Below are 24140 nucleotides of genomic sequence, written 5' to 3' on the forward strand. Positions count from 1 at the left end.
TCTAAGATTTCATCAAAAATTATCGGGAAAATCATGTTTTTTTTTGAACAATCTGATTGGCCAAAATTTGAAATTAACGAATCTTACTGGTTGTTATTTACATTCGAAAAATTTAATAAAGTACCTAACCCTAATTCATGACTTTCGTTTTCTGAGACCTTTTTTTGGCGAATAAATCATCAATTTTTCCAAAACAATTCTTGAAAAGAAATAATGAGCCGAGCTTAAAGGTGTCCAAAAAGAAGCGACAAGCGAGCTGTTCAATATCCTATTCAAGCTTCCGGAAGAGAAGCGCTCCAAAGGTCAGTTCACAATTATCCCCCGCTAATTTAAAATAAACTCGCCATTATTTCCAGTGTGGGATTCAATCGCCAAACATGGAATTTTATCGACGCAGCGGGAGATCGCCACCACCGCGGCAATCCATCTTCCGACCTTGCTCTTGAAACATTTGAAGCCGACCAGACCAGATTTTGAATTTGTTATAAAGGATAGTTGTTCGCAAATTTGAAATTGTATTTTTGTAGGAAGAAAATAAACACACTTATCGCGCGAGGGAGCATTTGACCAGAGAATTAGTGTCTAGGAATTCGTAGGTACTCTTCCTTGATTTCAAAAACGCAAATTATCGACCAAGACCATTATTTTGCCAACGCGCAGCAGAGGGTTAAAATCAGATTTCTTCCTTTTCCAACCCGTTTTTCGCTTTCTTCCTATGTATGGCAAAACTTTGGCTTTATGACTCGAGCAGGTTAAATAGAATTTCTATTTTCAAAATCAATTCGCGAACAATTACCTGAGTGCATTTTGTCCAACTCTTCAACCTTAACCGAGCGCGTGGCGAACAAAACTCTTTCAGAAATCGAAAAATACATTGGTAAGCCTTGAAGAATCGTCTTTTTCTAGAGCTGATTGTGATGCGTTTTGGGACGGTGCTTTTTGGGGGTTTTAGTTCTCTCGAATTTTAATTCTAGTGAAAGTGAGAAAGGCCGACAAGGGCTCTCTCTTTCTTCTTTGCTTTTGACAATCGGCGCACTTTCGACTATCAAAACTTGTTCTGGAAACGCTGCGTGCCCAAAAGAAGCCCAATTCAATTTCTCTCGTCTCCACCTTTGTTAAGTGTTGGACGAGGCATTAGATAGGCACACACAGTAAGAACAAGAAAGGCCAAAAACGTAGAGAGAGAGAGAATATCAAAATAGAAAGAATGGAAACCTTTTTGCACGTCAATGGTGAGATACATTTAGTTTAAAAATAATTGCCGCGGCTTTTTGAATGCGGAAATTTTGTCAGAAGATATGGAGAGGTTAATTTTTCTTTTTGGGCATTTTGAACTTGCCCTTGGGCGAGAGAGGTCAAAATCTAGGAGTTTTAGGAAAGTCAGAGATTTTTTGATGAAGAATTTTTTCAGGAAAATATTTTTGAAAGGTTAATAGTCTAAATTTATTTTCCGGGGCTGAAGCAACATGCCCTCAGGGGAGTGCTTTCATAATAAAATGACTCACCCGTATTTTTTTAGGAAAAGGGGAATTCGACAGACAGCTTCGAAAAGCTGAAAGTGAACTTCGCCCGCCTCCTCCAAAATCGCCACCTTCGCATCGCCGTTCCGTCCAAAATACTCCACCTCCACCAAAAGAGCCTTCACGACAATCTTCCGCCACCAGCAGCCCAGAACCGTCACCATATGATCATTTATTCCAACAGTTACAAGGTACGATTCTAGCTTCTCAATTTCCATTTCGGTCATTGAGAAACTCGATCAATAATGATTTAATAATGATTTCAATAATGATTGGTATTTCCGTTGTTCAACAAAAAATGAGCGATTTTTGTTCGTTGTAATAATAAGGTACGGTAGACGCTGAATTCTCGCTAAATATTGAAACAATTTTGGTGACTCAAACTCCGCTTTATCGGCTTTTGTAAATAACTTTGCTTCGCGGAATATTTAACCCACTAAAGGAAAGAAAAATTTAACCCATCAACGTACAAAGGCCCAAAATTTGCTCCCTCAAAAATTAACCAAAATCAAAAATGCCTGATATCAAGATTGGCCACAGTGCGCTAATGGGTTAAATTTCGCTGAAATGCCACCTTTATTTTTAACCCATCAGGTGACCCTGGTCCTAAAACGCCTATTTCGTCAATTACATTTTTAACCTATTTTCTAGTGTTCGAACTAGGCGTGCACACAGAAATGAACCTTAAAGCGACGAAGCAAATCCTCAAACTCGCGCGAAATCGCGAAATTCCGCCAAAACTCATCCTGAAATTCGCGAAAGTGCTCTGCTCTCATGTCCACTACGAATGCAAACGCTCTGGCGGCGAGCTACTGTTTTTACTCGCGGAGAACATTGGCGAACTGATTCCAGATTTTGTCGATGTTGTTGTCGGAGTTTTGGAGGAGAAAAATCGAGAGTTGAAGATACTTCATTATACAGCGCTTACAGGAGGGGGTTAAATAAAGATCTTTAAATTTCATTGCCTTAGGGCGTGTTTGAACTGGCCTTGAGGGCGTGATCTGAAATTTTATTGCTTTGGTCGGAGTTTAATGTATTTTTAAAGCGACCACTGCCCCCGGGGCATGTCAGAATCGCCCTTGAGCGCTTTAGTTCTAAGAATCTGAATCTAACTGTATGTTATCCCTGACATGAGCCGCTTCCCGCTCAGCTGGGACGACGGATCTGGTCGATATTCTGATACGCAAGATGAAAGTACCCGGCACGACGTCCAAACAAAAAGCAGAAGTTGGAAACGCGCTGACCATGCTTCTCCTGACTTATCCACTCGATAGTATCGCCGTTCAAGTCTGCCAGGGAATCATGCCGCTTTTGCTGAGCAACAGTCCCAAGGTCCGACATGCGGGGGTAGAGTTGTGTGCTGCTATTGCTTCAGGAAAGAGTTTTGAAGTTTACCTTGGCCCGAGGGGAAGCCTAAAGGGCCTAAGGGTGAGAGAATCTTGATTTTCTTATTGGGCAATGTTTGATTTGACCCCAGGCGAGTAGCAAAGATTGAAGGGTCCTTCCGGTATGAAAATGTAAAATCTAGATGACTTGATGACTGCGTGACACGATAGAACGTCTGAATCTACGTCAAACTTGCAACACAACTTGTCAAGCAAATCTAAAACCAACATTGCTTTATTTACAAATTCCTCAATACAAAAACTCTTCCAAGTCCTCCATGAATCGGAGCTGGAACCGCTGCGGAAGGTCCTCACTTCTTATGATATAAGAAACCACGGGCAGAGCATTTCCGGCGAGATTTATGCAAGAATAGCGAGGAAAAACCCGCCAGAAGTCGACTCTTTCGGGCTGTTAGTTTATGGAGAGAGGCCGAGAAACGTGCGGGAATCGACAGATCTGAACCTAACTGGGCCGAGAAAAGGATCTGCTGGGCGAGCCAGGTCGCATTTTCCACAAGATTTTTACCAGGTCGGGCTCGAGAAAAAATCAAGGAAGAGAATCTTGAGTGTCAAAATGCAGAAAATTTTGCAGCAGGGAGGTAAATAGTTGCCGTTCACACAAACTATTTCCCTCTCCGCCGGTCAAATACACTCGAGCCCGTTTCTCAGGATCCAAACACTCGGCCGAAAAATGGCTGGATGACGAGCGAAGAAGAACGAAAAGAAAAAGAGAATAATAATTATCAAAAATTTCAAGGTAAAAATTGACATCACGAAATCGAGAAAAATCTCAATCAGGGGCACGCACTACTATCAAAATTGGCGCAATTCGGAATTGTCAATATTGAATATTGAAAGAAGCGTTAAAAAGTTTGCGATTTGTTTTTGCCACGGTCAACATTCAGTAGCGCAGAGTTCCAGCCACCACTGACAGAAAGAGACAAATCGTATTCACCAAATAAAATTGGGAGTCAAATAAAAAATGCTTCTTTGTTGGAAAGAAAATCCGCAAAAACACATCCTCGGTAAAAATAAAATTTTCTCGCACCCAACAATTGACATTTTTGCATGTGTGCATATTTTTATTTGCCCCAGGCGTGTGCCCCTTGTCACAAATAATCAAGAACTCACCTGGAAATTCAGCACTCTCGGCGGCGAGTAGTTCTAGCTCCATGCAAAATGATAGCTCACTTTCTTCCTCTATGCCGGCGTCGTTCTTCAAGAATAATCTACCGCACAAACGTATGTAACCTTCCGTCAATTTACAACCACAGTAATTATTTGCTCATTAGTTTTAAACAGCGAACAAACAAGAAAACCCGTAGCTTTTTGTAGCCAAACTGTTGGGCAAACTAATCACTGAATTCTTCTTTCCGCAGGGCCATCTTCAAACGAGGTCGATTCAAACACGCTAAAACCCACGAGGAAACCCTCCATGCCCAGAAGCGCCAAGCCTTCGCGAAGCAACGAGCAATACAGAGAATACAACTCAAACACCATTAATTTATCTTCATCTTATGCTGCCAAGGTAAAGACATCAACCACAACTCCTCCAAACAATTTTCTAGCCAACAATGCTAGATCCTAGAGAGAGCGAAAACTCTCCACGAAAATTGACTCCTTTGTCGCAAAAGGGAGTAAATGTCGTTACGAAAAATTCGATGTTGTCGCCGGAAATAGAAGCCCAGCTCGGCCCGATGGCGGATCCGAACAATTTCTCTGCGCATGATCTTTTCAGCTCGTTAACTTATGATGGGAACAGTCCTGGTTCAGGTATCCCCGAACCCCATAAGCCCCCCCTAACCCCTCTTCAGTGAGCCCAGAGCGTCCATTCTCTCGTCCGAAGCCGTCCTCCGTCCCGCCAACGCACACAAAATCGGACTACAGCGGGGGCGACTCCTCCCCCGATTACACCAGCCGTGGGAAAGAAAACACGAACTCGCACCATTCTCGCTCCCCAATGTCTCCCTCAACTCAAAGCAGTTCGCTGCCGAGAACTCCAGAAAATCAGGAAAATGGCGCTGCATTTATGGATGCGCGGTAAAGCTACTAAATTCCATGTCAAACAGAAAAAACGCGCACTAGAAATTTTAATCTCTCACAATTCACAAGTTCATAATTCGACTTCCGAATTATGTTCTGTCCCGCTTTTCCACGAGCTTTTCAACTCATCTTTTTTTAATCCAAAAAGCCGCACAGCAAATTCAAAATTTTGCTCATCCGTTTTTAATCTCGTCCTGCTCACCATTCGCTCAGCTTGATTCAGGCACAGACAATGATTTGGCCCGTAGAGAAAGGTTAGCACTTTTTCTGCTTTCTATGTCGCCGCAATTCACTCACTTATCAATTATCCTCGGCCTTTGTTAATTAACTACTTTCTTTTATTTTAACTTATGCTTTTCTGTAGCATTTCTCACATCCGCCGCTCAGCCAGGGACAGAAGAAAGAGAAACAGGATAGAAGAGCAAGAAAAACTGTCCAGAACCAACACCCAAGAGGTAAATTTCCAACCCCCTTCCCCCCAAAACCCTCTTTCTAGAGCTCTTTGGCCGGCTTCGCCCCGTCGAATAATCTTCCAAGAACGCCACCAAGCGGTGCTCAGCGCTCCCCAATCCCCAACGGCGATTCTAGCCCGCTGGAAGCTGTTGGTAGAGCCCTCTCAAATACCTCTCTGGACAACTCTTCCGTCACAAGATCACTTTTTTCGGAAAACAAAGATCCGGGCAGCAATAGATACAAACCCGCCAAGAAAACATCGAAGGCGAAATTGAACTCTTCCTTTGGCGGTTCTATAGCGGGAGTTGGCTATGCAGACAAATTCCAAAAAGAGCTGGTAAGGATATCTTTACCATCTCGATTCTTATTATTCAGGACAACCGGCCGATAAAGCCAGGAGAAACAGTTTCCGAATCTTCCTTGCACCAACGCCCTTACGGATTGCCGATGCCGTATTCAGACGAAAATCCGTCAGATCTCTCCCTCGATTCTCGCAACACTCTTCCTCGGCCACCAAGAATCACTGGCAAGAAATCTGAACCAGTTCTTCAGCATCGGAATGCCATCCCTCATCATCGACCTGATTTTAACAGCTCAACCGACTTCAACGGTTCCGGTTCTTTCGGAAAATCTCCAAGGATTAACTCTTCTGGCTCTGGAACCGGCTCCACCGGTGGCGAAGTGACCCCCTTGAGCAGGCCCGGCAAAGAATTCGACAAGGCCCTGGCCTACATGAGCGACCCGGGAATCGAGTGGAACAAGCACGTCGAAGCTCTGTCCATCATCAGATCTCTCGTCCATTTCAACCAAGAAATTCTCCTTCCGAAAGTCTCCGAGACGACTCAACTCGTCATCAAAAATGTCGGTAATTTACGGTCAAAAGTGTCCGGCTTGGCGACTGAAACGATGCGAGATCTTTTCCGAGTTTTGAAAAAAGCAGTGGCGCCGCAACTCGAATCAGCAATGAAAACGCTGTTGACGGAGGCAGGCAAGGAGAATGCTTTTTTGAGGGAAAAGGTGAGTGACTGTTTGTTGACTTCAAAAATAATATTTGTTTCTTAGATCGAAAGGTGTCTCGAGGAAGGAGTTCAAGCGATGGTTGTTGATGGTCTTGGTGGAAAAATGCTCGCTGCACTTGCTCAACATCAAAAATCGAAAAATACAGCAGGTAGAAAATGGCTTTTTTCATCTAAAAATGAGTAATAATTTTCTTTCCAGTGCGAACACTGGTGGCAAGATACACTTACGAAACCATCCAAAAAATGAGCCCGGGTCGAGCCTTATCAGAGACACGTGACACGACGGAACGAGTCTATCCGATGATGATGTCGGCAGTGATCGATCAATCCGACCAAGTGCGCTACTGGGGAAAGAGGATGGTAGCGCTCTTGCAAGTTCATGAAGATTTTGAGCGACTTGCTGGCAAATATTTGAATAATAATAATACTGCAAAATTACTAGAAGGTAAACATCAGCCCTTGACAGTCATTTCAACCCTTTTCAGAATCTCACAAAGTACGAACAAAAGGAATAGGCGAAAAGCCTCAATCAGCTCGGAGAACACTCTCCGGCCGGTCGAACACTCGTTTGCCCCCTGATCGTCAGAATAGCAGTCCTCTTCGAATTACGAGTAGATCTGGACCAGCAAGAGTCGATGATACGCTCAAGGACGATCTGAAGGCGGCAATCAGTGGGACAACGCACGAGACGAAAGTTCGAGCGCTCAATACTGTCAGGGTTAGTTTACCATGTTAAATTAGGCAGCTAAAATAACTTTTTTCAGAATATAATTCGCGCTGGTGGAAGCTTAGGAAATGAGCTGAAGCACGTGACCGACTTAGTTTGCAAAATGCTCAAATCTGCCGCTCCAAATAGCTATCAGGTACTTTTCCCTTGATTTCACTAGAATTTATCAAACGCTTCAGGAAGCGCTGAACATAGCACCAGATCTAATCCACTACGTCAGCGAAGATCACGTGTCCTATCGAAACCTTTTCCTCGCAGTCGCGGAGCGAGTCACTGCTGGAGCTGGCGGTCATAACAAAGCTGCGTCGAAGCTGTTAGATGACAGTAAGCTACAGGCTTCGTTCCTCTTCTGAAACGAGTTTTAGTGTGCAACAATGCAGATCCAGCTGCTTTAGTGCAGCCTCTTGCCCAGCGAATCAAAAACGCAGCCACAGGAAGACCAAAACTAACGTCAAAGTTCACCGAAATATTGGAAAAACTCGGATCTAGTAAAATGAGTACTGTACAAAAGTAAGTCCTTTTCGTCGATTCTAGAGCTGATGAATAATTGTAGATGGGGTCCATTTGCGCTGTGGGAAGTAATCCGAGATCATCGCTGTCGACAACAAGCAAAATTACTAGCAGAAGGTAACGAGTTAGAGTCATTTTGAAAGCTGGCATTTGATTATTCAGTTCTGTACGATGCAATAGGCGATCCTCTATTCGACCTAGCGAGAAAAGAAAAACTAGAATCGGATCTGCGCGGAATGCTCGACTACCGCTGACTTCAACCCTTTTTCTCTTCTTTTTCATCCCTTTTTCTCGTTTCGGCCGATTCCTACGGTTCAACTGGTGCTTTCTACCGGACTTTTTGTTGATATTGTTTTTAATTGTAGATACGAAAATTTGTAAAAATAATTATTAAATTATATTTTTCTCCCTCCTTTTTTCTACAAATTCCAGAGTCAGCGAAGTTTATTTTTATAGTTCTACCTAATTTTTTTTTTGCTTTTTTATAAATATTTATACAAACAGTCTGCTCACGAGTATTTTTGTAAAATTCACATTTTCATTTTTATGCAGTTCAAAATTTAATAAACGATATATATTTTTCCAAAGCGCGTTTTTTTTTCTTTTATTCGAGCTTTTTCTTGAACTCTGGACCAGGGCAAAGAACACAGTACAAAGTCAGAAGAAAGCAAGAAACCAGGTTCCATCGAAACATGGCTGCGAAAAGTGTTTCGTTGATTCTAGTGCTGAAGTAGACCAGCCCAAGCACGAGGCGGCAAAATTCAAAGAAAATGTGACTCATTCTGTCTTCTTTGGGATTCATGAGGTTTCCGTAGATCCAGAAGGAGAGAGTAATGTAAGCGGCGTTGCAGTAGCTGACGTATTCTAGCGCCGTGACGAAGAGGATGTTGGTGATACTGTATTGAGCGATGACATACAGGAGCATCGGCGTGTCGATTTGACTGTTCCATGGCTAGAAAAACGGTTTAAAACGAAGCGCCAATCAAAGACGAGTATTGCTTTGTTGAGCCAATCAGAAAGCTTATTTTTCCCCAACCTTTGAGTCTTTAGCCACCTCCGGGATCGGATAATACTTCTGTTCTTCAATATTCCATCCAGGCCCGTACCAAAGTTTCTGCATCTTCTGACTGAACGAATTCTTCCCCGACAGACAGTACCAAAACAGCTCGTTGTAGTATTTGCACTGAATCTTTATCGGATCATACGTTTCAATCGGCGAGACGAGTCCATAAACAACCGGTTCTTCTTCCCGCTCGGCCGCGAATGTTCCGAGCATTCGATCCCAAATAATCAGAACTGCGGCGTAGTTTTTATCGATGCAGTACGGGTTGCGGCCGTGATGGACTCGGTGATGGCTTGGTGTGTTGAAAATAATCTCAATGATCCAGGGAAAGTGTTTGATTTGCTCAGTGTGGATCCAGAATTGATAAAGAAGGTTGCACCCTCGATGGGCTAGAAAAACTGGTGGAGGGAGTCCAATTGTTGCTTTCTCCGGTTTTTCAAGGATTTTCTAAGTGATTATTGATTCAAGGAAAAAACAGGTCTAAAGGAAGGTAGACGATAAAGGAAGTATACTTGTGCAGCGCACTTTGTCTTAGCGCCGTGGCCATGTTGTAGTACTCCGAGGAATGGTGGACTTGGTGCGCTGCCCAAAGAAAGTTGATCTCGTGACCTGAAGAATTCAAATGATGAAAAGAAAAACGATGAATATTTTACCGAATCGATGGGTGAGATAGTATCCAAAATCGTAGCCAAAGAAGCCGATCAACCAAAATGTCCAGGAGCGATTTTCCAAGTCCAGAAAATGTCCATAGTTGTAGAGCGCTGTATAAATCGCCATTTCAAGTCCTCCTTCGCCAAGTAATTTGGTCATTTGAGACATGGATCCTGCTGTCAACGACCCGATCGCATCTCGAGACTAGAAATTTATACAAATGTAACTAAATAATCGTCTCTTTTCTGACCTCAAAACTAAGCTTATTTCTCCACCAGCCCACAACCCAATCGAGCAAAATCATCGCATAAAACCAGGGTATTGCTTTGCCAATATAATCAGGGACTTTTTCGACATCATCCTCTTTAAATTCTCATCAACAAAACTCGTCTTAGGATCCTAACCATGTTCTGACGGCGGTAAAAGATAGAAAATCGCTCGTAAACCGACTGCTTGGTCCCAGAGACTGTTCTCTAGCGTCGAATTCGCCATTGAAAAAATAATTAAAACGGTGAAAATTCAAGAACGAGACGAGAGTTCATAATAACGCTTGTAAACTTTGTCAATGTTTGCAAAGGATCTTGCGAATTCGGTCAACATGCAATCTTTTTTCTGACTCAGACTCCCCTTATATGTATTTTTACCTTCATTTTCAATTATTTATTTTTCATGAAAAACAGTGATAAAGCCGAAGCAACGCGGTTTATTAGGAAATTCCGTCGCTTCCTGGTTATCCATCGCCGTAATCTAATCAAAAATTATTCCAAACAACGAATTTTCGTCGAATTTCCTCTCGCGCCGAGAATGTCACGGGAGGAATACGGAGATAAGGCCGGCTTTATAAAAACGACGTTTTTTGGCTAGCCAGCTTCATAAGATATTTTTGTTCTGTTCTGATAGAGCGGCGCGCTAGGTGCCGACTTTTCAGCGGGACCCAGCGTGTTGTTTTTTATTTTTTATAATTTTTTCACAAGCGTGAATTCAAATAGAGCCAATTATGGATCGTAACACCTTTCAGCCACTACCACCACTACCACTACTACCACCACCACCACCACAACCACAGAGCCTTCCACCGAGCCACCAACCACCGAGGGCCCAACCGTCGACTGCTCTCCTCTGACCCTCGACATGAGCACCAATAACTTCCAGCAGAAAACACCGGGTATTTACAACCCAGCCTCCAAGTATCCCTTCGGTCTTGGCTCTCCCCGATCTGCCTCTGTAAGTCCACGGTCTCCGCTCCTCCCTCCAACCCTCCATTTTTAGATCAAATACTTGATCAAGCAGTGGAATCTGCACAAGAGCGACTACCTCGGTTTCTTGACCTTTGGCCAGTTCTTCTGCGGCAGCGATTTCATCGAAGCCATCGATGATGGACGCCTTCGAATTGATTTCACCGACAACCGACATGTCTACGCTTACTCTGGCCAGACCGCCTACAAAGAGAACGGAAACTTCTCCAAGAAGACTCTCCAATTTATGTGAGTCCATTCTTTTTTTATCCTTTTTCCAAATTTTAATTCTAGCGCTCGAGGTTCCGACGCTGCCGTCTGGGGCGCCGGTAAATCTACCTGGGTCGACATCGTCTTCGTCCAAATCCACGGTATCGACACCATCGACTGGCAAGGCAAAGACATCGAAATGTGCTTCGAAAAAGCCAGAATCGGATTCGAAAACAACGCCAACGCTTACGCCGAAGCCGTCAACAACGACGTCAACTATGCTTCCTGCGTCGTCAACGCCTAATTCTTTTGAAAACTAGGCTCTACTCCCTTAAGTTCAACAATATATAAGAGTTAATAAATAGATCCATCTAATCCGTTCTATATATTGATGTCTGTATTGATGCCTGTATAAAATACAGTTTTTACAAATCAAGAAGCAGATTATTGAGTCATTTTTTGTCCTTTTGATCATTTCTCGAGAAATCAAAGAAGAAAACCTCTTCAAAGCAGCTCGGAATAAATGTCCACGTAAATTTACGACTCCGAATTTCGGTTCCGCGAAATTTCCTTTGAAATAAACGCGACTTTTCGACCTCATTTGCGCATAATTATTTATTCTTGATTTCAGTCGACTCTCTTTGATCCTTTGATTTTTTCGCTGTAACCAAATTTCAAATTAGGAGTATGCATTACTTATCGCCCAAACTGATCTGTATACAAAAGCGATAGAGGCGAAATCCAAAGCTGAAGCTGGAAAGTAGGCCAGTTGGCTCTCATCAGCCGCGGCTGGGCAAACAATTAGGAGCAGCGAGATTCCCAATTGGCAATTGCTTATTCCAGCTGCTCAAAATCAAGATTTTCGATCGTCTGATTCGATCCTCGCCGGATGGCGCAGCACAGTTATATAGGCCTCTCGCTCCGCTTCCCGGAATCATAAACACAGAAAACTAGAATTGTCAAAAACCCATTCCCATAAAGAAAAAAACGAGCAAGAGAAAAAAATGAACGTCAGTAGCGAAATCTCCCAAATAGCCAAACCAGAGTTCCTCGCCTCGACGCCCAAAAGAAAATCTCTTCGAGAGCAGTATCAGAGCTTCTGCACGAGCAACGAGTCACGTGGCTACGGAACGATGAAGAGCTCCCATTTCCCGACTTCGAAGAAGACTTTGAAACCGGTTCCCAGTGGAGTCATTTCGCCTGTTTACGCCGATCGAAGCGGGCATTTTTCGTCTTTGGATCTGTCTTCGTCGCCGGAAGCGAAGATTCCCGCGCCGCCCTGCTCGATTCAAGATTCAGAAACGGAGAGCGAGTCCGACATCTTCTGGCCCAACGAGTTCGACCAAGACCTGGACCAGACGCCGACGAACGTTCCTCCTTTCCGTTTGACGCATCACTTGGCCTCGATCGACCTCTCCGTCGACCTGGATCAGCCGCTCCAGTGCCCCATTTGCCCGAGCACCTTCGCCACCGACCAAGCCTACTCGCGACATCAAGAAGAACACCTCAAGTCCCTGGGAACGCCTCTCCGAACCTCCGTGAGCTGCAGACACTGCCAAAAGAAGTTCAAATCGAAGCTGAAGTTGAAACGGCACCACGATAAACATCACCCAGCCGAGATGAAAGTGCTGATGGTACTCTGAGAAAATGTTTCATTCTGCTGTTTTTTCACGCTGGATTACTGTAATTTTCTGTAAATAAACAACGCCAAGGACAAGATCGAAATATCTTAATCGCGTTTTGGAATAATTCGATAATTTGTGTGAAGAGATAGAAAAATGCGAACTTGGCAGGAGCTCAATAAAGTCAACATTTTTCTTGAGCAAATACGAGCTTTTTTTTCTTGAAGAAAAGAAGCTTCCAGCAGTCAATTTTTTTACAAAATGAGAACGGCAATGAACGCTTGATTTTTATATAAAGCCATGCAGAAAAAATGAAATGTTTCTTTTCCTTTAGAAATAAGGTCGCGAAATTTGGCTGCGAAATAATGAATATAAATATTCAATAAAAACTGTTTGAAAAAATAAAATAGATAAAATTTGAAAAATCGTCTGTTATTTTCGTTCAGTTAATTTAGTCTTGAGCTCTATTTGTAGATTTGAATCAAAGAAAGAAGAAAAGATGCTCTTCCGATAAAGCGTAATTATGGCCCCAAAAGCATTTTCCAAGTCCGGTTTTATTGTCATTTATTTCCTAAACATTTCCCACAAGAGCAACTCAGCGCCAGCTTCGAAGATCATAAAACCATTCTGGAAAATACACAAAATCCAGTCTGATTCCAGTCAATCAGACGGTCGTAATTTATTACCGGAAATATTCAGTTCAATCATTACCTTGCTTCAAGTTTTAATTGAAAGTTAAGTTATTCAGAAAGTTTTTTTATTAAAAAACCGGGTCGGTTTTCTTCCTTGATTTCAATTCAAGTAAAAAAAAATTCTGAAAAATGACTCATTGAAGTTCGCAAGTGACATTCCTAATAATTCGTGAAAAGCTGGTTTTGATCCGGCTGAGAACTTATAAGGTCAGTGCCGTAAAAAAGTGCGGCTCGAGTTTTAAAAATCCGTAAAAGCGCATATATCCTTTATCTTCCGCTCTCGGTGACGGTCGCCACGGGCCAGGAGTTAATGTCAAAACATAAAACCAGCCACTGCTGAGTGTTAAAGCGAACCTGTCTGAAATTGCCAGATTCGACACGTTTTTCATGATGCTGAACTTTACCCGCTAGAAAAACACAAAACAGTTACAGAGGCATTTTTGAAATAGAGAAATCGCGAAATGCGCCGGATCCTGCTTCTAGGAAATTTGTTCAAAAGCTTCTTTTTGCTGTTTTACAGCTTTTGGACAAAAAAATAAGCTTTGCTAATTTTCGCAGGATTCGAAGAAGCTGCTGCCCTTTCCCGCCGAAAACAGAGAATCGAAGAAAATCGCCTCAAACGAAGATTATTGAAGGCGAACCGAAGAGCGGAAAGAGCAGATGAAAAGAAGCGCCGAGCGCTAGAAAGAGAAAACAGAAAGAAAGCCAAGAAACTCGAGCAAGAAAATTCTATTAGGACCCGGTTGAGAGCATAAGCGCGTGTCCTGTGAAAATTGTGTCTTGAAAAATCCTTGTTGATTTCGATTTACGGAGCTGTTTTGAATTCTGACAAGCTGAAACCTCCGTTTTCTAAAAATAACCTTGGCGGTTGTCTTTGAATTACGAAGTAGCTTTTTGTCTTCTTTCAAAATGTCACTTTTCTGTCAAGCTTAGTTTAAATCAACCAGCTCAAAAGACGGCAGTTGCGCGACGACGACGGAGAATGGTCTCCCATCATCATCAAAACACCCACAGCCAAGTAAATAGTCAATTTATTAATTGAAATCGATAAATTATGTTTCAAGACCGGAAACGCTCAAACCTCTAAGTCCCACAGTCCCTCCGACTACCACTACTACTACAACAACAAAGAAGCCAACTACAACAACTACAACAACGACTTCTACAACCACGACGACGACGACCACCACCACCACCACCACGACAACAGAGCAATCTTCTAGCACTCAATTTGTTCCAGCAACGACAGAACCTCCCAGCTCAAGTTCAGGCACCGTTTCTGATTCTCAGCTTCATTCTTACTGTAGTTTATCGAAACCTATGTAGATTCTTCGTCGACTGCACCAGCAAAACCGACAACAACAACGACTCATGCTCCAAAAACAACGACTTTGACGACGGAAAAAGTCACAACGACAACAAGTATGATGGAAATATATGTTATCGCTTGAAATTCACTCCAAAAATAGCTACTCCTACATCGGACAGTGCCAATGCTGCTGGGAAATCGAAAAACAATGCAGAGGAAATCGCGGAATTGCTGAAAGATCCGCAGTTTTATGAATCGATTGTGACGACTCTCAAGGAGAAAATGAAAGATGAACTTGTCGGCGAAAAGGGAGAAAAGGGCGATCCAGGAAGTGGCAGCCCTGCAGGAGCGGTTGGAGGAGGAATGCCAGGGGCAAAAGGTCACCAAGGCGATCGAGGGCCGATGGGACAGGAAGGCAAGCGAGGGCCTCCTGGACTTCAAGGTACTAGCGGAAACATTAAGTGACCAAAATCGTCCTTGAAAATATCGAATCCGCGGAGTCATCAATTTTTAGGATTACCTGGCGAACCGGGGCCGAATGGAGAGCAAGGCTTAATGGGTCCTCCCGGAAACCCTGGAGAACCCGGAGAAAAAGGAAATACAGGCAGAAGAGGACACACTGGTGATCAAGGAGTTCCCGGGCCGATGGGCGAGCAAGGTGTTCCTGGAGAACCCGGATTAATGGGACCGATGGGCTTTGCCGGACCGCCAGGGCCAGAAGGACCGTCTGGGAAAGTCGGACCAAGAGGACTTGATGGCCCACCCGGACCACAAGGAGAAGCTGGAGAAAAGGGATTCAAAGGAGACATTGGCGATGCCGGCGCTCCCGGAGAAAAAGGAGCCGTTGGCGAAAAGGAATTCAAGGAAAAGATGGTTTGAAGGGCGATAAAGGTCCGCCGGGGCATAATGGCGACATGGGAGCTCCTGGTCCGATGGTAAGAAATCACTAAAAGTAAAATTTTATTTAAATTACAACAAGGGGCCTCCTGGTGATCGAGGACCAGCTGGACCCGCAGGTCCTATCGGACCGCAAGGACCTGTTGGTGTTCGAGGTGATCCCGGATTGGTTGGACCGGAAGGACCTGCCGGACCGCAAGGCGATGTTGGTCCACAAGGAGTTACTGGCTCTCCTGGCGCAAGAGGAGAGCCTGGCGATCCAGGTCCACCCGGGCCTCCTGGTCTGCCTGGTGTTCAGGGAAACAAGGGCCATTCTGGCGTTCCTGGAGAAAAAGGCGCAGGTTCGTTTTGAAATCTAGAGAATTGGTCGTTGCATATTCTAGAATTAAAAAATTTTAAGATGGAAAGCCTGGCCCGCCCGGTCCTGAAGGTCCACCAGGTGGAAAAGGAGAAAGAGGAATTCAAGGATATCCCGGTGAAAATGGAAATGTAAGAATCGCAAAGATAATGTGGGTTTTTGAATTTCATTTAGCCCGGAGGGAGAGGTGAGCCCGGTGGACAAGGGCCGATGGGTCCGCCTGGAATGCGAGGACCAATGGGTGGTCGTGGAATCGAAGGCCCGCGCGGGCCGATCGGACAAAGAGGTCCTCCAGGAGCAATTGGCCCGATGGGACCGCCGGGAAAAGACATGGACGACGAGCGCGTCAGAGTAAGTTCAAAATCGTTAAAATAGAGTTAGTCATCTTTGTGAAGGATATTTGCTTGGGCCTGATAAATGAGCGAATGCGAAATGGCGGAGCAATCCGACGCGTTCTCAACCAACGACGAGGTCCTCCCGGCCAGCCTGGTCGACCTGGTTTGTCGGGCAGACCTGGCCCTCAAGGAATTCAAGGCATCGCTGGTGATCCTGGCGAACGAGGACACCCTGGCATGCCCGGACCGCCTGGCAACGATGGAAACCCTGGTTCAAGAGGCGAAAAGGGCGATCGCGGTCAAGTTGGGCACGGACTACCTGGCGACCCTGGTATTCCTGGTCCTGCTGGCGAACGCGGTCCTCCTGGATTCGGAAGAGACGGCCAACGAGGAGCTAGTGGCTTACCTGGACCAAGAGGTCCTCCTGGGCCGCCGGGAATGCAAGGCGTTGTTGGACCACAAGGAGTTTGTAATCCTTCTGATTGCGCGATGCGGTATCCGAGCAATGTAAGTCTGGGCCAAAAATAGAAAGAAATTTGCAAAAAAAAATGATCAAATAAATTTAATTGGCGACGATGAAAAGTAATGGTCGTTATTAAAGCAGCGCGGCCGTAAATCAGCATAACCATCAAATGGCCACAAAACATGTCAACTAATCGAGCTATTTTAAGATCAAAGCGCCGCCGAAGGGACCGGCCACTGTTCCCGTGAACCCAGCGCCGGGAGAAGACATGGACTCCGGCGACGACGATGGCGCCTTCGGCGACGAAAGCAGAAACGACAATGGCGTTGTGGATCCGGCCGATTTTTCGAGCGCGATGGATGATTCTATTTCTGGCGGAATTCTGCCCAAAGCAGGTTTTATTTTTTGGTGAAATCAAGGAAGAGAAAAATCATTTTTTAGATGAAGGAGAGCCGGAGCTAATTTTGAGCAGAAGAAACTCACGAAATTAAGAGAATTGTACAGTCAGCTTCTGGTAGCCAGCCGCTTACAAGAAAAAACAGCATATGAATTTTAACAACTGTATATTTTGAAAAATAGAAATTCTGAAAATAAACAAAACTCATCAAGTCAAAAGGCTTTTCAGCAGAAGTTTTGCTGCAGAACAAAAGAGATATCTGAGTAGTGAAATCAAGGAAGAGTGACAACATAGGCTTGGTTACATTCTACTTACTTAATAGTAAAGCTGCACTTACTAACTATAAGAGCTTCTGTTTCCTCCATAATTTGAAAAAACTGATGACTCATATAATCATTCCGCTAATCTCAGTAACCATCCTTGATTCGGAGAGGATGTGGTTAGGGACACATCTACCCACCTTGCGCTGACTCCACGCGTTCCACCAACCACTAACAGGCCTTTTATCCAAATCGGAAGTGTTATCGCGCAATTAATTTTAAAAAGATACCTGCAAATCAAGCCCGTTTTTCGATCATCATTTCTGCCGTAACGGCCTTGTTTAATTCAAAAATCACTAGTTTCTGAAAAGTGATCTGGCCCCGAAGTTTGATGGAAACAAACACGATCACAAGAACGAACTCACCAAATCATTATAAACCAAGGCGAGAAGAGAAACGACGTCATTATCGTGAGTTGGATCCAGCTTTACAATAACACAAATGATCCTCGATTATGGCTGATTCAGTTTCAGTTTCACGAAAATTTCTTTTCTTCAGAAATTTTCCAAAGCAAAAAACTGAGTTACTAAAAGTCAAGGCCGGGATCGTTTTTATGACGTTTTCCGACATCTTCACCCCAACCACTAGAATTCCCTAATAACCTCCCTTTCGAAACGAAAATGTGCTCAACTGATTCGCATCCGGCCTGTCCAACTCAGCGAGAAAGATCGGCTATGCGCTGCTGCGGGAGCTAATGACGCGCTGGAATGGGTTAAATAGCCGCCCACTAGGAACATTCTTTTTGGAATTAATTTCGTAACGCGCTGCCCAAATAATGGTTTTGGGCGACAATTGTCAATTGACACGTTTTTGCTTCATAAGATCAGTTTTTATTTCATCAAGAAAAACATCATCAAAAAGAAGAAAATGCTGCTCCTGACGAGTTTGGTCGCCTCGGCTCCAGAGCAATAAGTCTAAAAAACACAACATCCTCTATTTTTTGCTCCAAATCGACTTACAATATCGCAAGTAGGGAAAAGGCCGTCCATGTAGTCTTCCGCGTAGTCAGCGAAACTCTCGTATTCCGAGTAGGTGTCGCAAATCTCGGCAAAATAATCATCATTATCGATGAAATCTTTCAATATTTAGTCAAAAAAACTGTTCAAAAATCTACCTTGAGCCTCGTCGCATTCCTCCTCAGTTAAAATGTATTGCTTGGGATCTTTTTCTGGAAATTTTGCGGCTGCTTTTTGGCAATTTCTTCAAATCTAAATTGAAATTGAAAATGAAAAACCTGACTCTTTTTTTTCTTGCGTTTTGACTCGATCTGCGTTCTTCATCTTTTTTGTTCTGACCTGCTTTGAGAACAGTTCGCATTTTATGGAAATGCAATTGATATTTTTCAATAGACTTCCGTTTTTGGAAACATTGTTGGATGATTTCAAAAAAAATTTCGCGGGCCCGGAAATCGTCAAAAAACTTCTTGTCTAGTTTTGTAGAGCTCGTCGAGAGGAGTCGAATGATGTATCAAACTCCTGATAGTTTTAAGATTTACCGCCAAAAAGTGATAAGAAGGTGTCTTATCAAAGATTTTCTGACCAGCGCCGTTTTTGTTCTAGAAAAGCTGAGGTCATGCTTGACCCCGGAAAATGATCCTCATGATCTGTTCTATTACAGCAAAAATTTCAGCTCATGCATACGTATCCTGCTGTCCTTATCAGCGAAAAATCAAAAAATAGTGCATTTTGTTGTCGCTGCACGTTCCTAATTTCTGGCCCATTTCCAGTCCCATTCTCCTTGGAAAATGAAATTTAACGATAAACTCGGCTGGGTATGATGACGGGCTGAAATTTTTGCTGTAATAGAACAGGTCATGAGGATCATTTTCCGGGGTCAAGCATGACCTCAGCTTTTCTAGAACAAAAACGGCGCTGGTCAGAAAATCTTTGATAAGACACCTTCTTATCACTTTTTTGGCGGAAAATCTTAAAACTATCAGGAGTTTGATACATCATTCGACTCCTCTCGACGAGCTCTACAAAACTAGACAAGAATTTTTTTGACGATTTCCGGGCCCGCGAAAATTTTTTTGAAATCATCTTGCCTTGGAGAGACACTGTAACTAACAACTTCTGGGAGACAGTTATTGTATTTATTTCATGATGAAAAGAGCCATCAAAATGAAGAAAATGCTGCTGACAAGATGATTCGCTGAAGCAGCGTCCGGTGCCCCTGGATATCCTCCTCGGCAGAATTTCTAAAAAATATCCACTCGTCATTGCTATTCTCTACCAAATTGCAAGTGGGAAACTCAGTGGAAGCCCAGTCTTCCATGTAATCGGCGAAGGCGACCGGGTTTTTCGAGCATTCTCGTTTTATTTGCCAGTCGTCATCGATGAAGTCTATAAAACGATGACTTTGTAAATTCTCATAACGGAAGAAAACTTACTTTGAAGTTCGCGACATTCTGATGGAGTCAGATAGGTGTATCTTGACTCGTCTCCGTTGAAATTGTCCAACACATTTTGGGCGATTTCTTCAAACCTAAACCAAGTGATTTAATCTTAAAGATGATTGGTTATTCAGAATAACTTATTCTTACGTTTTCTGGTTGTCAACGTTTTTCATTTTCAAAACTTGAATTTAAAAAATTTTGATTTTTGATCGGTCGGAGTGAGAATTTATCCTTCAAAAGACAATAGTTTTCCGGTAGAACAGCAGTTTCCCTGGTGCACTGACAGGAAGTACAGTAACTTCCTGGCACTAAAAGATTTTTATTATTGCGGCTTTCGATAATAATAGCGATTTTCAGCTTGTATTGACTGTATAGTGGCTTCGGAAGCAGCTGCCAGTTCTTTGAACTCTTGTAGGAAAAGACTTCTTCCTACAGAGGAAAAAAGCTGAGGTCTGATTTTGGTTTTTTTGAGAAGTGCGTTTCTAATTTTCAACGAGCGCGATTTCGGTAATTTCCAACTTGGGCCGTCATCAAAGCCGCAACCGGCCTTTTCTACCAACTGCGATAAAGAAAACGTTACTCTGGAATCGCTAAGTGTCACGTGAGTGAGCCGAGCAGGTGTTCGGCCATTGGAGTGCCCGCCACAATCACGTAACTCCAATGACGGATTATCTAGGAAAAAGTGGCTCGCGTAGAAGGACCCCAAAGTGGCACACTGATAAGAATTGCCCAGCAAGAATGAAGGGAAAATATACATAAGGAGTTTTGCACACGTTTCTCTTTTTATTTTTGAGACGAAAATTGTTAGCATTTTTTCCTATAAAATTTCAAGTCCGATCCATTTTTCTGTTTTCCTACTAGGAAAAGGCTTTCAGGTGTTTTTTCGAAATGCAGCTTTTCAATAAAAGGCTTAGATTTTGATAAAAATCAACTTGTGTCCTCAAAGCTGTAGGCCACATGTTAAAAACAGCTGTTGATAAATCCCCTGGCATAAATATGAACACAAACCTCAGTTTCACGAGAATGAAATGAAACCCTAATATCAAGAGTTGTTCGCTTCCAAAGTTTATGCTGAGTATCACTATTCAAGAATCCACTTCTGCCTCAAAACTTCATTATTTTAAAATGATTCACGATTTCAGTTATATGAGCATTCGATGATAGGAGTATTGCTGTAGATAGCAGCCTGTAATAAACAAACCTTGAGACTTATTATTTATAAATTACAATATCTGCTTTTTTGCTGTCAAAAAGCTTGAAAAATTGCTGGAATTTGTATTCGTTGAGCGATTTTAGAAATTGAAATCGTAAATTGTCGCTTCCGAGAATCCGGGCGTAGCAAATTATTTCGATGCAGGGAATTGTGTGAGCTTTTTCTTCTTTCCAGCGGCAACAATGTACAATGTAATGTTATCGACTTATCAAGCTTCCTCGAGAGTTTTTCTAAACGGAACACTTTGTCGCGCCAAGTGCCTCTGACGAAGCTAACAAGTCTCTAGTTTATAAGCAAAGCATAATGATCAAGTCATTTTCTGTTCCCGTGAACGTCCAGATTTTTCCGGGGTATAAAACTTGATTGAAACAGCTTCTCAAAGTGCTCTCTTAAAAATCATGTTTACAAATTGAAATGACGTACGATTGAAGAAATCGTCTAAGGGATGCACAAAATTGATGTAAAATCTGTTAATTTCAGGGTGACGCCCTTAGGAATTCAAAAATGTACGAACCGCTTGACCGAAATTCATTTATTGAGCATTTTATTGACAGTAGTTGTTCCTCGCTAAAGCGAATTTTCTCAGGTGAGTCATCTTTGATTCAATGTTTTTTCTGAGATTTTACGAAGTGAAACCCTTATTTTTATTTACCAAAATGAGCTGTGAACCCTTTTCTCTGCCCCTTTATATCATTTTGGAAGATTTAAGGGTGTCACCTTGATAAATCCTAGCAGAAATTCGCTTAAAATCTTGCTAAGGATTTCATCCCCTACACATCATCAAAAGGGTATCTCAAAATTCCAAGTATGGTGTGTTTTTCGAGGGAATGTCCTTGCGGTTGGAGAATCTAAATGGGAAATTTAACACAGCCACGAGGTGAATTTCTTGAGCCGCAGGTGATTTCTCCGCAAGATTGAATCACTGCTTAAGGTTTTCTAGGGCATCATCGAAGTAAAGAAACAATTTGCGGCTTCGCTCACTTTCTCGCGAAACATGAAAGAAGGTTTCATAAATAAACCGTTATTAAAATGATAATACAGCAGTAAATTGTTTCAACTGCAGTGAACTCAATTAGCCAACAGTTAATCATAACCTCTGCAGATTAATCGCCAACCTCCGGTTTATTACTGTACAGCTTCGAAAAAGCACTCATTAATTTCCAAAAGTTAAGCGAGTGCAACTAAAGAAAATGATCAATTGTCTGCAAATTGAGTTCGCCAGAGTTGAAGCAATATACTGTTATTTCCCTGTAGAAATTGAAAAATCCCTCTGAACTCTGTGACTCGTTTTTTTTCTAATTCACTGTTTTTCACTGTGCAATTTTTTGTTTCGACGAGACTCGGCTAAATCAAATACCGAGGCTTTGGCTTTTAATAAACTCTAAAATCTGATTATCAAACTTTTACTTCACTGTGCTTGAAAACTGTTGGAAGGGGTCTAAAATCGATGAGCTTTCAAACTTGTTTAGACGCTTTTCTAAAAGCCGGATCCCCGAGCTCGATTTATAAGCGATTTATAAGCAGATCCGCTAGATCCGGTCTTATTCCTTCCCCTCCTTTTTTATCTGCCGAATTGAACCAGTATTTTGAATAAAAAAATCGAAAATTTGAAAGATAGCAGAAAAGGGTGGAGAAGAAGAAGCTGTCACGTGAGAATGTGATTGCCACTGTGCTTTTTCGTTCTCATAAAATTAACTGTTGATTGCATCATCTTTCTTGCGTTTTTTCAGCGAAACAACGTGCGCCTTGACTAAGCAAAGATCCTGAGTAAAAGGACTTTTCGTAAGCCACTCCTTTAAGATATAAGCAGCAAGAAAAAATTTTAAGGGCATTAACTTTGCTCTGAAATATTTATTCGAAAATTAGTGTTTTCAAAAGTCTTCCAGTGACTTTCCTTCTTCCAGCAAAAGGGGTCCTCCTGGAGGACTTTTTAATGATTATATCCGATCTCATCCAGATCTGTTAAAATCTTATTTACTTGAAAAATACTTGTAGTGAGCCTATTTAGATAAGGCCACGTAGCCTTACTTACAAACAAGGGCACTTTAAACTTGATTATGGATAAAAAGGTAGTGTTGAAAACTTTAAGTGAAACTTGACAAAGAATTTCTAAAAATCAACAAGCTGTCTTGATTTTGGAGAAGTTCTGTTGTCTCACTGAGCGGCTGTTTATTGTTTCATTTTCTGCCCTGGACATTCAACATTATCTCAAATGTCCTCCCCTGTCCGTGCTCACGTGTGCTTGCATGTTCTACTTGCATGCATAAACACACTAGCTAGGCACGTCACTTAGACTCTCGTTTCAACGAAAGTGGTTAAATTTCGAGTAACGGGAAAGAAATTATGCGTTAATGAAAAATAAACGATCATCCAATTTTGTTTATAAAAATTCTAAAATGTTGCATCGAAATCGAATATCGTAAAAACCGAGAAAAAAGGAGAAAAAGACGAAAAGAGATGGCGCGCGAGAGTAAAATTAAGGATTTCGCCTGAGGACATGTTAAAATACACATTTTTTATATTCAAAGAAATACTTTTTTATTATTTTTTTCTGAGAGAAAAATCAAGGAAGATTAAGAAAATGGCCGAGGCAGAATTTGAACTCTCAGGGACGTGGGTTTTATTGGAAATTAAGGCTCTACGCGGTATATAAATAAAGCCATTAAAAGATCTGCTGGTAGCAATTGGAATTGGCATTTCATCAATACTCGGAGCAGTTCTTCATCTTATTCTATTGTTCGCCCTGAGGGTATGTCAAACTTTTTTCAAGCGAGTGTTTTTGATGCGGAAAGGTCTTTTTACAAGAATTTCCTTCAAAAAAAAACAGAAGGTTTTGGCAGATTTTTGAACCATTTTTGGTCTTTTTTGACAATGATGAATAAAATATTCTGATGACACCCTTGATTTTCTGAAAAAACCCTTTTCAACTTTTGATTAAAATATTTTACCGAAAAAGCAGCGAAGAATCAAATTTAAAATTTGATGTAACTTTCTACTGATACTGCGCGTAATGACCGAGGCCAGGACTTAGGAGATCTATCATCGTAAATTACGCCTCTTTTACGAAACTTATTCAATCAAGCGCGAATGCACGGGCTTTCATTGTATCGAAAGACCGAGAAATCTGACGATATTGTCGGCGCGCCAAAACGAGCAATAGCGATTCAGTTAAACCCCAGATTTAAATAAGCCAACATTTCAATATGCGCACAGCGCAGTGTTTTAACGCCTCAAATAAGTGATGCAAATGAAAACGCATTTTGCACGCAAAAAGAGGCCTTGATGAAATGTCGCAAATGTTAAAAATTTAATTTGAAAAGGGG

General features: G+C 42.4%; 6 protein-coding genes across 6 annotated transcripts; 4 read left to right on the top strand and 2 right to left on the bottom strand.

Moving 5' to 3' along the window:
• The first annotated feature begins 715 nt into the window (after nucleotides 1-715).
• LOC145712321 (uncharacterized) lies at nucleotides 716-2461 on the top strand. The gene is made up of 4 exons (XM_081790006.1): nucleotides 716-722; nucleotides 761-877; nucleotides 1520-1711; nucleotides 2172-2461. Exons 1-4 carry the CDS (start codon nucleotides 716-718, stop codon nucleotides 2459-2461), a joined length of 606 nt encoding a protein of 201 aa, XP_081646132.1.
• A 720-nt stretch (nucleotides 2462-3181) lies between these two features.
• Nucleotides 3182-8232, top strand: LOC145702325 (crescerin-like protein che-12). The gene is made up of 17 exons (XM_081779547.1): nucleotides 3182-3434; nucleotides 3575-3662; nucleotides 4049-4147; nucleotides 4285-4433; nucleotides 4474-4678; nucleotides 4720-4945; nucleotides 5313-5403; nucleotides 5445-5738; nucleotides 5777-6418; nucleotides 6464-6569; nucleotides 6620-6865; nucleotides 6906-7138; nucleotides 7185-7283; nucleotides 7327-7471; nucleotides 7513-7657; nucleotides 7701-7774; nucleotides 7820-8232. The coding sequence occupies exons 2-17, from the start codon at nucleotides 3605-3607 to the stop codon at nucleotides 7909-7911; spliced, it is 2904 nt and encodes a 967-aa protein (XP_081635673.1). The 5' UTR covers nucleotides 3182-3434; nucleotides 3575-3604; the 3' UTR covers nucleotides 7912-8232.
• LOC145702333 (alkylglycerol monooxygenase-like) lies at nucleotides 8212-9907 on the bottom strand. The gene is made up of 6 exons (XM_081779557.1): nucleotides 9776-9907; nucleotides 9622-9734; nucleotides 9374-9575; nucleotides 9189-9329; nucleotides 8694-9130; nucleotides 8212-8609 (listed from the first exon to the last, which is right to left on the bottom strand). The coding sequence occupies exons 1-6, from the start codon at nucleotides 9861-9863 to the stop codon at nucleotides 8262-8264; spliced, it is 1329 nt and encodes a 442-aa protein (XP_081635683.1). The 5' UTR covers nucleotides 9864-9907; the 3' UTR covers nucleotides 8212-8261.
• Nucleotides 9908-10276: 369 nt separating this feature from the next.
• On the top strand, nucleotides 10277-11255 carry LOC145703127 (uncharacterized). The gene is made up of 3 exons (XM_081780444.1): nucleotides 10277-10595; nucleotides 10641-10855; nucleotides 10901-11255. Exons 1-3 carry the CDS (start codon nucleotides 10503-10505, stop codon nucleotides 11118-11120), a joined length of 528 nt encoding a protein of 175 aa, XP_081636570.1. The 5' UTR covers nucleotides 10277-10502; the 3' UTR covers nucleotides 11121-11255.
• Nucleotides 11256-11820: 565 nt separating this feature from the next.
• Nucleotides 11821-16904, top strand: LOC145712322 (uncharacterized). Its single transcript, XM_081790007.1, is given in 9 exon segments — nucleotides 11821-12450; nucleotides 14438-14552; nucleotides 14600-14881; nucleotides 14954-15330; nucleotides 15419-15677; nucleotides 15737-15778; nucleotides 15867-16045; nucleotides 16090-16536; nucleotides 16701-16904. Coding segments are annotated over 9 exon segments (2535 nt in total).
• A 2376-nt stretch (nucleotides 16905-19280) lies between these two features.
• On the bottom strand, nucleotides 19281-19874 carry LOC145695232 (uncharacterized). The gene is made up of 4 exons (XM_081772235.1): nucleotides 19752-19874; nucleotides 19599-19693; nucleotides 19442-19551; nucleotides 19281-19406 (listed from the first exon to the last, which is right to left on the bottom strand). The coding sequence occupies exons 1-4, from the start codon at nucleotides 19775-19777 to the stop codon at nucleotides 19302-19304; spliced, it is 336 nt and encodes a 111-aa protein (XP_081628361.1). The 5' UTR covers nucleotides 19778-19874; the 3' UTR covers nucleotides 19281-19301.
• Nucleotides 19875-24140: the final 4266 nt, after the last annotated feature.

Source organism: Oikopleura dioica, chromosome 1 (assembly GCF_907165135.1).
Source record: "Oikopleura dioica chromosome 1, OKI2018_I68_1.0, whole genome shotgun sequence".
In the NCBI taxonomy this organism is placed as follows: domain Eukaryota; kingdom Metazoa; phylum Chordata; class Appendicularia; order Copelata; family Oikopleuridae; genus Oikopleura; species Oikopleura dioica.